The sequence below is a fragment of the Leptidea sinapis genome, chromosome 41 (assembly GCF_905404315.1).
Source record: "Leptidea sinapis chromosome 41, ilLepSina1.1, whole genome shotgun sequence".
NCBI classification, from domain to species: domain Eukaryota; kingdom Metazoa; phylum Arthropoda; class Insecta; order Lepidoptera; family Pieridae; genus Leptidea; species Leptidea sinapis.
Window position 1 is genome coordinate 223,254 of NC_066305.1, and position 13,131 is coordinate 236,384.

Genomic DNA, 13,131 nt, shown 5'->3' on the forward strand with positions numbered 1-13,131 from the left:
GGATAATATTTATCGTAATACAACTACAGTGAAAACCTTTGATATTAGTATAGTGAGGAAGGGTTCGTGTATCGATTTCTAGCAGCTAGGACGGGGCAAGCGGTGACGCGGTGAGGTATTAGCTAAATTGAGGTCATCGAACAGGTCATTGGTCACTGAACGGCTCCCTTCATGATAAATAGTTAAATCATTTCTTACGATTGTCATGATGACTTGGATAGTGTAACTCGGCGCAAACAATAACGATGATACTACAAAAGGCAAGAAAAGTTTTTCCATTAGAGTGCATTTATGTTATTTAAAACTGGCTGACCCGGCAAACGTTGTTTTGCCATATTAATTATTTTTAGAGTTACACCGTTTCTTGGACATTACAACATTAGTTTATTTTTCCAAAATAAAAGTTTTTTTTTCTAAAGTAAACGTAGCCTAAGTTTCTCCTTATTGCATCAGCTACCTGCCAATAAAAGTCCCGTCAAAATCGGTCCAGCCATTTCAGAGATTAGCCGGAAGAAACAGACAGGCAGTTATTTTGGCATATGTACCGTATATATATTCATATACATGTAGTAAAAAACGGTTATTTCTATCGAAATAACCGTTTTTTATATACCGTGTAATATTTTACAAACAGACACTCCAATTTTATTTATATGTATGATGATAGATGTATCTTTTAACGTAATTAGATGAACTAAAGGTGTGTGTTTTTCATCTAAGCAGTGTGTTACCAGTGGGAGGCTCCTTTGCACAGGATGCCGGCTAGATTAGGTTATTATCCCATCACCAAGATTTTCTCTTTATCACAGCATAGAAATAATTTAGGATTTCATCCCACCTTCGCTAGATTTTAAATGTCCTACTATATTTAAATAAAACACTTTTAAAGGATTAAAACGCGTGTAATTGTAACGGATTAGATTAGATGTTTGCGTAAAAGTTACATTTTTATTTTAGTTAACCCGACGTTTCAAGACCTTTCCAGATCTCGTTTCTCGTTATTCTTTATTTGTAATTTTCTTTCATTTGTTATTTTTTTATACATAAAATATTAATATAATATAATAAATAAATTTAGATATTTACGTTAAGTTCAAGATCTAATAGAAATGTAAAAAGAATTAATTTGTCTTTATATGAGAATACTGTGAATACTTGTAAAAGGCAGGCAGAATGTAATAATTAAAATATTACATTCTCAATGTTTCTGATGTTCATTGCAGTAAGTGTGCCCAAATAAATAAATGACTAAATAAATAATCATGATACCCTTACAGTACTTATGATGTTATTTTAAGACTAAAAAAGAATAAAACGAATAATTATATACTAAAATTCACATTAATGGCTATAGAACGATTACTTTTAGTCCCAATTTTATAATCCAATTCTGATAGTGGAATGCACGAGTAATTGAGGTTACTCCTCTGAAAAAAATCACACATATTATGATTTTTTAATATTCGAAAACTAAACAAGTAGGTAGGTAATTACGCGCTAATAATGGAGCTAGTTGAGCAATAATTCATTGTCTGACCTTGGTTGTCCTTACGAACTTGGGATCACGGAACAGGTACAGGCACGGTACAGACAGGAAATTTCTGTATTAGTTAAATTTAAAACAATATACCCACCCATCTAATCATCATCAGCCGGAAGACATCCACTGCTGGTAAAAGGCCTCCCCTAAAGATGTCCACGACGATCGGTCTTGCTCTGCTCTGATCCAACGTAATCCGACGATCTTGACCAGTTCGTCGGTCCATATTAACGCAATTTTTTGGGCTATATCGGTGGCTTTTGTTATCTTACGGATCTGCTCATTTCTGATTCGATCTGGCAGGAAAACTCCGAGCATAGCCCTCTCCATTGCCCTCTGAGCGACCATGAGCTTTCTCATCAGGCCCATAGTTATCGACCACGATTTTATATAGACCACGGTTATAGATATTTCGCCACGGTCATTACAGTTGCCGTGGAACACGTATGCTTTTTGTGCAGAAGGTCCCAAGTTCGAGCCTGGGGTACTTACGTCATGATTTTTGTTAATTTCTTTATTTTTAATATCACGTTTTTTTAATTTTTATTATTATGACAAGCATTTTTATTTAGTTTCACCTGTCCCGTTGTCTGTCTGTAATCAAATCTTGCAAGTAAAGTAAAAAATTTAATTCACTTCCCGTTTGCTTTTTTTTTAAATAAATTTTATCAAAAAAATATACTGCATAAATAAAATAAATAAATAAATATAATTGCATTAGTTGATAAAAATGCTATGCAATAGCTTTACCGCGGCCGTCCCCGTGTGCCACACGTCTTTTTTCCTTCGGTCATAAGATGCAGCGTGTCAGAGACAGTTTTAGTATATGTGTGTTGGTAATTTCTTATCCGAAACCTATACTTTTTGATCTATAAATTACCAATACAAATATTCAGCCAATAACATTTCATTACATAACATTATGACAATTCATACAAGCAATGGCTGCTACTACTGTAGTAGTAATGAGGCTATTTCGTTCCGACATAATTCATTTGAATCACTCGGAATAATAAATAGTATTAAGTCGACGTATACTTATAATATTCCAATTAAAAAGTTTCTTTTGGTGTCAAATTCCAATTAAAATCTTAAGAGTTAATTTAATTGTAAAATTATTTTGAAAACAATTTGTAATCGGTATTTAACTATATGTATAGATTTAACTCGGTCGCCGCGTCCTCAAAAAGTAAGAAATATAACGCCTTACTCTTTGAAACAGCAAAGTTTTGCATACCAACATTGGCTACGGTGCTTACAATGAATCTCTTAATTTTTCAAATAAAATTCGGATCAATTTATTTTATTGATTTTTAATATTGTACGTATTGTATTTTTAATTTATTACTTAAATACATACATAGAAAAACATAAATCATTAGTCTATTAAAGATCAGTATAAAACACGCTGCATAAATTGTTTTCGTACGACTCTCGTCTCTCTTATTATAGAATGAAATCACTTAAAGACCGCAGAAAGATTGCAGATGTTATTTTCTTGGCAAAGCTAATGAAGTGATACATTGACGTGCCTGAATTACTTGAACGCTTGAAGTTCGTTGTGCCTCGAGATTGTAGCCGCTTACATAACCGCAAGACTTTCTGTTTGCCACAAAGCAAAACCAAACTTGGTGATCATAGTCCGCTTTATAGAATGCAATTTTTTGCAAATTATTACAGAGATGCTATAGATATCTTCTGTGACAATATACCCAAAATAAAAAATAAATTAATTACATAGATAAGTTAGCAAGTAAGTAATCTGTTAATATTTTTTTCTTGTTATTGGCAGTTAGAATAAGTCCTGTTTTTATCAAGCTTGTTTATTGAGCGTGTCTTGTTGCGCTGTAGTTATTGTATCACTTAATCACGCATGCCACGTCCACATCCAATCAATTGATCTCAATTGATAAATACTTAGTATTTTTGTATATTTTACTACTTTACAATCCATACAATTGTAGGCAGTATTGTGGACTAAATAATAAAAAAAAGAGAAGGTATAATATTTTCATCAGTTTGCCTGTATTTATTCGTAAGATGTAGTAAAGTGTAGATTTCAAATTTTATAACGCCTGCTGTTTGTAGCGCGCAATTACATATTCGCGTTGATTAAATATACCTACCGTTAGGCGTTATCTTCGTTTATTAATGTATGTGTGGTAAACAACAATATTATTATTTTTATTATTATAGACTTTAACTACATATTTGTGTTTATGGAGTTTGTAGCAAAGTCTGTTAAATTACCGATCATGCTATTTTTAAGCATACGGCAGTTAAGAAAATTTATTGAAGTAGGCGTTACTTTGCGGAAATCCATAATTATACAAATGATTTAAGTTTTCTTTAGTGTTAATTCTGCCAATATTTGTTTTTAAACAATTCGACACGTGTTTCGCCTCTACACGAGGCATCCTCAAGACGTGTTTTCACGCCAAAATCTGGCACGAGACTGAAGTCTAAAAACAAATATTGGCGGAATTAACACTAAAGAAAACTTTAATCATTTGTATAATACGGCAGTTAATTACAGAAATAAATCGATTTTTTTTAGGTCAGGTATTTATCACATATCAACTTGCTTTTCCAGTAGGCTTAAAATAGGAACTTGTATAAAAATAAATGTTTTGAATACATTAATAATTGTAAACAATTGTAACCTTTAAAATGTAAATGAATAACAAGTCGCTCAGATAGAATTAAATTATGTTATTTAATTATAACTAAGCTTATAAATAAATATACATAAGTTACAGACGTTGTCCTGTACATGTCTTAAGTTTGAAAAATCAGTCCAGCTGTTAGGAGGAGTTCACTAACATCAGCAGGACTATTATATATGGACTGAATTGAGAATCAAAACCACTCTCAAATTCACTGGAACACACAAAAAAAAACAACAAAATCGGTGCAGCAGGAGGGAGTTAAATTGTGAATCTAAACCATACTCGAATCCACTTGAACACACACAGAAAAAAAATCATTTAAATCGGTACACCCGTTTAGGAGGAGTTCCTTGTTCAACACACGTACAGAAGAATTCTATATATAAAGATATAAAACTTAATAAAACCTTACTTAAAAAAACATCCAAGTCATTCTTAAAAACCTGCCGTTTTGTGTTAGTGGATTTTTTTTTTATATATCTACGTAAGTATCCATCTCTTCTCTATGGTTTAACTATAGTTCCGGAAGTAGACAAATAAAAAATAATTACTGGTTAATGTAAGCAATTGTAGGTTCCCTGTCACCCGAGAGTCAACTGCTTGATCTCCATCCGCCATGTACGGTCGGTTTTCAAAAGAATTTTTAAAAAACGTTTGTGTGGTAAAAGTTACTATAAAATAAATGACTTTCTTAATGATACCACAGATTGGGAATGGAGCGACCGCCCTCAGGCTATTAAATAGGTAATAAGATTAATTGTACAATGTTACTTTGTTACTTTGTAAATGTTACTTTAATTGTAAAACATATTTTTGATGAAAAAAAAAGCCCGCTGAGTTTGTTGCGCCCATTCTTCTCAGGCCTGAGGCATTCATTTTGGAATGGGTGTTAGTTTTTTTTTTTGACTTTCAATAAGTGATTTCACATCCTATTTTGAATAAAAATATTTGAATTTGAAAAAATTTGAAAAATTTTTGAAACTATATGAAGTTACGTTTATTCGACGCTCTCGTGGTAAGGAAAAGAAGAAGTTTAGAAGATTGACCAGCTGGCACTGAGCTTATAAGGGTATACATTAGTGGCTATGCTTCCATACAAACTGTTCCGAAGCGGTGGTATTTTTTCTAGTGTTTGTATCAAAATGACATCAAAAATAATTCTAAAGAAATCAATTTTAAGAAAATAAATGTCTTTTTATGCCTTTTAATAAACGTGTGTGTCATTACGTTCAGTCTTATCAATATGACATTTGTTTTAAAAAACACAAAATATAATAGACGTAGTTTGTATTAACTATCTATATATATAAATGAATTGCTGTTCGTTAGTCTCGCTAAAACTCGAGAACGGCTGAACCGATTTGGCTAATTTTGGTCTTGAATTATTTGTGGAAGTCCAGGGAAGGTTTAATAGGTGAATAAATATGAAAGTGTTTGGAAGTCCCCCGTCGTCCTATATTTGTTTTGCATGGACATATTTTCTATGAGAGAATTTATTGACGCACGGTTTGACAGTTCTGTTGTGAAACAATTTCATTACAACAACAGGGAGCATATTGTACGAAATAATTCTTGATGTTATGAAATATTATTGACAAATTCATTAAAAACAGTATTTTATTTATTATATACAGAACAACGTCTGTCGGGTCAACTAGTCTATATATATATAAAAATGAATTGCTGTTCGTTAGCCTCGCTAAAACTCGAAAACGGCTGAACCGATTTGGCTAACTTTGGTCTTGAATTATTTGTGGATGTCAAGAGAAAGTTTAAAACGAATTAACGACGAACGTTTGAATAAATATAAAAATGCTCGGAATGAAATAAAAACAACAAATGTTTTTCCTTTGATGTGTCCCCCGACGTTCAGAAATCAAATTGAAAGAATAGTTTAAAATACAATGTCACAACCGATAGCAAAATAATATAATAATTATTGTAGTACGATATATTTTATGTTCGATTTGACATTTGGTAGGTCTGAGAATCGGTCGTCATCTATTTTTTACACCCCAATTTTTTTTTTATTACTTTATATGGCAATACAACGTTTGCTGTGTCAGCTAGTATATGTTCTGCATGAGCAGCCAGGTGAACTAACTGGTAAGCAAACATCCATCGTCACTCAGCCCACAGTTTTAATTGAATCGCATGCAGCGAACTCTATTTCAATCTCGGGCTCGACATTTTCAAATGTTCTATAAAAACCTTTTGAAATGGATTGGAAATGACATTTGAATTATTATAGATTCCTTTGTGCATTCATATTTCCATATCTAAGAGTTGATTAATGAGAATCTGTCGATCCGATAACGATATACCTATCGTTGAGATGAGTCCCTTTGTGGTGATGATAAAAAGTTACTTCATGAGATATGAATTGCATGATTATTGCAGTTTTTAAATTTTTAATAATAGTAACTAAGTATATGCAAGAGTGATAGATTGTAACTCTTAATAAAAACGAATTAAAAACAATACAATAATCAACTCTCAGCAGAAAGCTTTCGCAAACATTATTATCTACTCCACCGCCGTTGCTGTCAATCGTTTTGTAAAATATTAAAAAATGTGAACAATATTTTAATTTCAGTTTGGAGAGGCCCATAGAAATAATTCAAACTGAATTCTTTACACTTGTACCTAGTATTTCTGTAGAAACTGTTGTAAAAAAACATTGCGTGCGTACAAAGTACACATGTCAGAAGTGAAACCTGCATGGTGCATGAAACTCTAAACTGCATATGAATTCCTGGTACGTGCTGCTAGGATGACACATGATTTCAACCGCTATGAAAGACATTCCTACCACCACTAATATATATAATAATATGTTCTCCTGGTGTCTTTGTAGTAATACGTCGTGCGCTTGGAGTCAGAATATATTAAGGTATACTCGCGCCATACTTAAGACAATCTCTTCTTTAACTATGATCGCCTGGTACCAAAACATTGTATTATGCTTCCTATCTCATTATCTCCCATGTTAAATATTATAAATTGATGTGACTGCTCTTTTTACTATCGCTTTTTCGTTTCATCGACTTTCAAATCACAACGATGATAAAGAAGTTCTCACTTCAATAGTATGCATATTTCTGCCTCATTCTTTGCCTGCTTCATCCTACACATTTTTGTATTTGTGTCTCTTACCTGTCGTTTTTTCCGTTGCATACGGTTTGAAATCACAACGATTCTAAATGAGTTTCACTTCAAAATATTGTCGGATAATCGTTGTGATTAGGCTTACTATGAAAACCCGCACATTTTTTCTGAATCTATTTGAGAAGACCACTATAAATATAAATAACTTCAACCACTTGAGATACGTCAGCTGACTGCAAAATATGTAAGATTCATGGAAAGAATCAATCTTAGCAGTGAGCTATAGTTAACATTGGTTATCACAATTTGCGTGGTCTATTAAAGAAGACCTCAGGAAACGTATTGAAGCTTTCGGTTCGGTATGTTGGCCATTAGTTGAACTCACAAGATCACGAATGTGGAAGTTCTACACGTGCAAAGTCTTGGCTGCGCAACAACCGAGAATGGACAGGAATCGCGAGTGCGACATAAGTTTGTTTTTTTATGGAATAGGACGACAAACGAGCGTACGGGTCACCTGGTGTTAAGTGATCACCGCCGCCCACATATTCTTGCAACACCAGAGGAATCACAAGAGCGTTGCCGGCCTTTAAGGAAAGTGTATGCGCTTTTTTTGAAGGTACCCATGTCGTATCGTCCCGGTAACATCGCACAAGGAAGCTCATTCCACAGCTTCGTAGTTCGAGGAAGATAGCTCCTTGAAAACCGCACTGTGGAGGACCGCCACACATCCAGATGGTGGGGATGATATCCTAACTTGTGGCGTGTTGTGCGAAGGTGGAATCGAAGGTGGAAAGTATTTCGTCTCGCAAAGAACAAAAAGTTGAATTTACGAAGCTGCCTGCCAACCTTCGCTTGTCGGAGAGGCACGCAAAGAAGAAGAAGATCACAATGGATCACATTGGTCGCAGTGAAACAGGGCTACCCTCAACTGTATTAAAGCCGCTTTACCAACCATAAATATAGGCATACTGATTTATCCACTTTGATAGAAGCCCCACGAGATAGTTCTCGTCCTGTAATCGTTTAACACCACTCACACTCACATCACAAATCACACACCTACAATAACACTACACAAAAATAGTCACACACTTACATACACTCACACATATTTACATACATATATCACCGCACTCGCCGGCGAGTGCGAAGTCTCTTCACACTTAGAGTCCACTGGACTAATATATCTGATATTAGATCGTTAGTGATCTTCTCTCCATCCAGCCTAGTGAGCAGGAGGTCCGAGGCTCGATTCTCCTTCCGAGATGCCCCGCGCCTGTGAGCTACATTTTCGGAATCCAAGGCCCCCATCCGGCTTCGCTGTAAAAGCCTTCAGGGCTATCAGCACAGAGGAGGTTTTTAGTCGGTAGGGAGTGTTTACACCCGAGCCCGACATATGGGCCCCGTTTCGGGGTCTTCAATACGTAAATGTATTTTGATCCTCTCGAAAAAAAAAAGTGATTTATCCAATCATCTATTTCCTCTTCCTAAACCAACCTCAACCTTTGATTGATATTATTTTATTTTTGTTTTAGGTAAGTTTGACGCCGGAGCCGATACGTCCATATCGTGATGTAAGAAGTCCACGTCACAATAGTGGAGGGACTGGTAGGTGTCAGTAGTATAATGGCCACTCTACATCACTAATCCATTTGTGCTATGATGAAAGTATAAGTTACAAACAGAAGCACTACGTGGCACTATGCCACTTCTAGTTGCTCGTTGACAAAACGTCACTCGTCAACTGGATCAAGTCACGCACGACTTAACTCTCAGACGTTATTTTCTTAAGACTTGCCCTTATGAGTATTGTTTTGTAGATTTAGAATAACCAACACACTACGAATAAAAAACAAATTAACTAATCTATATTAGTTATTTTTAATGATAAAGGCATGTTATATATTATTAACATTTAAACTACAACTCTAATTTCACTTAAATTACCAATTACCCATGTACACTCAATCATGGTCCTTCGAGCCTGAATGGTTCCATCAATTTGCTTTACACAATAATCAGACCTCAACAAGTCGGTATAGTCTCATGCTGAATAGCGAATAAATATAACAATAATACATAAATAACAAAAACAGCTCTAACAGTTAATAATATTAGTACCTACCTATAGGAAATTCTAATTTAACACCAAAATAATTAAAAGATCCTGATTTTTGCCGGTTTTCTGAACCTCTCCGGTCACCAGGAATTAGTGAATATAAATGACGTGTTAAGTTTACGGATTTGATTACATTTGAAAGAAGAAAGAAAGAAAAAACATTTATTTTAACACTCACACAAATCACAAAAAGAAGAAACTTAACATACATTTTATTCTTAAGTTTACTCTTCGGGCTTAACTTTTACTTGCCTTGTATACTAAACCACTACTACTTTATTGCATTACAACTATAATGCATTGTATACCTTAAGTTATAGGTAGGTTTACCTTTACTTTAAGAAAAAGCATCCATTACCGCAATTGTGGCAGTTATCGACACTTTAAGGGAGTTGCTTAGTTTGCTTAGTTTTAATGATTGTTAATATTAACAGATATATTATCAATTAAAGTTATATTGCTTTTATTTGTGTCAATTTTACCTATCAAAAGAAAAAATAATTAATTGTTTAAAATATTAAATGTGTCAGTCTGTCTTGTCTGACACAACCCAACCACAAATTCAGTAATCGACCGCCAGTAATCGACACACATCAGTAATGAACGGCCAATGATCGACACAATGGACGAATTGATATTATGTGCTTAGCACGTTGTCTTGTTCAAAGTAAAGCATAAGACGACATACGTTCACTTACCCACATGAAAACAAAAGTATAAATCCATCTTATTATTTCGATTGAAAGAGAAAATTACTGTCGATAACTACCTCAGTGTCGAAGACCGACACTGTAACGGTAGTTCAACAGGTGTAATATTCGGAATCGCAAGTTCTTATACCGCAACGATCAATATATCGTTTAAATAACAACGTCTCGTAGTTTTCCATTTTTCTGTGACGTCACATACTACCAGATAGCCCGAATTTATTCCTTTAATCCGTGTATCTTTATGCCCCGTAATATTGTGTTACAATGAACATTCGTGTCCACGCCTAAATCACACCCTTCCAAGAAGCAGTAAATGAAACTTAACATGCCATTGTAAAATAATGATAAAATATGATAGTAGAGTAAGATATTTATTAAAGCGCACGTGAGGATTGTAATAATTTTTATATATGTCAGTTAACTAGCTTAGTCCCGAGATTTCGTCCACGAGGACTTTAAAACTGCGTCCACAGTGATAATAATTATCATGTGTTATAATCCGAAATGAAATAAGGAGATCCGAGAACCGAAGTTACCGACATAGTTCAGGTGGTTACGAAGCTGAAGTGGGCATGGCACATAGGTCGACGGACAGATGGCCGTTGGGGCAGTAAAATCTTCGAATGACGTCCACGTACCGGAAGACGTTGTACTGGTAGGCCCCCGTACAAGATGGCCCGACTATCTGGTCAAGATCGCCGGAATAGGTTTGATGAGGGCATCGAAGGACCAACAATCGTTATGGAGATCGTGCGGGGAGGCCTTTGTCCAGCATTGGATGTTTTCCGGCTGAAATGATGGTATAAAGAAGGCTTTTCGAAGGTATAAAGCTATATTAGTTAAAACGTGTTTAAAGCTATCGAGCGTTCGATAAAATTCCATATTCATATTCGTTAGATAAATCTCCCATAACTAATACGTCTCTATAGTACGCAATGTTCCCACTTCGTACAAAAAAACATGATTTTAACTAATCTAATGAGGAACTGTCAATGGGAACAGACATCTTTTCAATGTCAATGGTTTCTCAGTTGTCAAAAGTTGATGTCAAAATACTTTCAAACTTCTTAAATCATACTTTTGAAGTCAATTGTTGTCAATCTATGACGGATATCCAACAACTTTAAGCGAGAAGCTATTTAGCACATTATTTCACGAACAGCTGATCGATGTCGGCCATGTTTTTTGCGTTCGAGTGCTTATAATAGGTTTAAAGAAGGGTCCTAGCTGCTATAAGTCACGACAGCTTTATCGAAGAGATAATGAGCGTTTTAGCTCTAATATGCGATTATGAATACCATTTTTTAACAAGCGTATATTAGCGATGTTTTTAATCTCCACTGGGTCATTATGAATAAGACAGATAGAATACTCATAACATCAAGAATTATTTCGTAAAATATGCTCCCTTTTTAATAATGAAATTGTTTCACAGCAGAACTGTCAAACCGTGCGTCAGTGAATTCTCTCATAGAAAATATGTCCATACAAAACAAATATTCCATATCTTATATCTTAAGTATGCAGGGGATTTCGGGGGGGTTTCAATTTAAAAAAAATGGTTTTATCCATGTTTGAATGAGAAACAGCTACAATAACATTAGAATACAAAGGTAAATTTTGCCACTATATACAAGACTATTATAGCTCAGATGGGACATTGGGTGATCCGGAAAGTCGTCCGGATATCTTATATCTTTAAATGAGCAATTCTTGTATATATATATATATATATATATATATATATAATTGGAATCTCGGGTTTCTGGGGCGATAAATCGATCTAGCTAGGTTTCAATTTAAAAAAAATGTAGTTTTATCCGTTTTAATGAGAAACAGCTACAATAACCTTAGAATACAAAAGTAAATTTCGACACTATATACAAGACTATAGTAGCTCAGATGGGACATTGGGTGATCCGGAAAGTAGAAGACCCGGTTCGAATCCAGATGTCCTGTTAGTTTTTTTTTTAAATTCAAGTTTGTACATTCTTAAAAATCCGAGCAAGGCTCGGTTGTCCGGATATTTATCTTTAAACGAGCAATTCTTGTATATATATATATATAATCTGAATCTCGGAAACGGCTCCAACGATTTTCATAAAATTAAGTATGCAGGGGATTTCGGGGGTGATAAATCGATCTAGCTAGGTTTCAATTTAAAAAAATGGTTTTATCCATGTTTGAATGAGAAACAGCTTCAATAACATTAGAATACAAAGGTAAATTTCGCCACTATATACATATATATATATAATCTGAATCTCGGAAACGTCTCCAACGATTTTCATAAAATTAAGTATGCAGGGGATTTCGGGGGGGTTTCAATTTAAAAAAAATGGTTTTATCCATGTTTGAATGAGAAACAGCTACAATAACATTAGAATACATAGGTAAATTTTGCCACTATATACAAGAATATTAAAGCTCAGATGGGACATTGAGTGATCCGGTAAGCAGAAGACCCCGGTTCGAATCCAGATGTCCTATTAGTTTTTTTTTTGTTCAAGTTTTGTACATTCTTAAAAATCCGAGCAAGGCTCGGTCGTCCGGATATTAAACAATTATATAAAATAAAAATAATAATAATGGGTCCGAAATCGAAATATAAACTATCCTATCTCTTAAGTTGGACTAAACTCTGCATTCTATAAAGTAATCCCCATTAATATCTGTTCGTTAGTTTAGGAGTTCACTGGGAACAAACATCAAGACATTGGATTTATATATATTACCAGCTGACCCAGCAAATGTATACAAAATTTGCTGGGTCACTCTTATCATTTAGGGGTGTGAAAAATAGACGTTGGCCAATTCTCAAGCCTATCCGATATGCACACAAAATTTCATATAAATCGGTTTTGTCGTTTCGGAGGAGTTTGGTAACAAGCACCGCGACACGAGATTTTTTTATATTAGAAGATTAAGATGAACACAATTCGATTCGAACAAAACGGATTCAAATATTAAATTACCAGAGAC

The 13,131-nt window shown here is 34.4% G+C and overlaps 1 protein-coding gene across 5 annotated transcripts in view; it reads left to right on the forward strand.

The window, feature by feature from the left end:
• The window catches only part of LOC126976512 (uncharacterized), a 176,551-nt gene that overhangs the window by 66,176 nt on the left and 97,244 nt on the right, over positions 1–13,131 (forward strand). The window contains exon 2 of one of the 5 annotated variants that reach the window (XM_050824877.1): positions 8,856–8,928. The exons of the other annotated variants lie outside the window; for them this stretch is intronic. Within the exon in view, the coding sequence (XP_050680834.1) occupies positions 8,856–8,928 (73 nt within the window). The remainder of the gene's footprint in view (positions 1–8,855; positions 8,929–13,131) is intronic. 5 annotated transcript variants of the gene reach the window in all.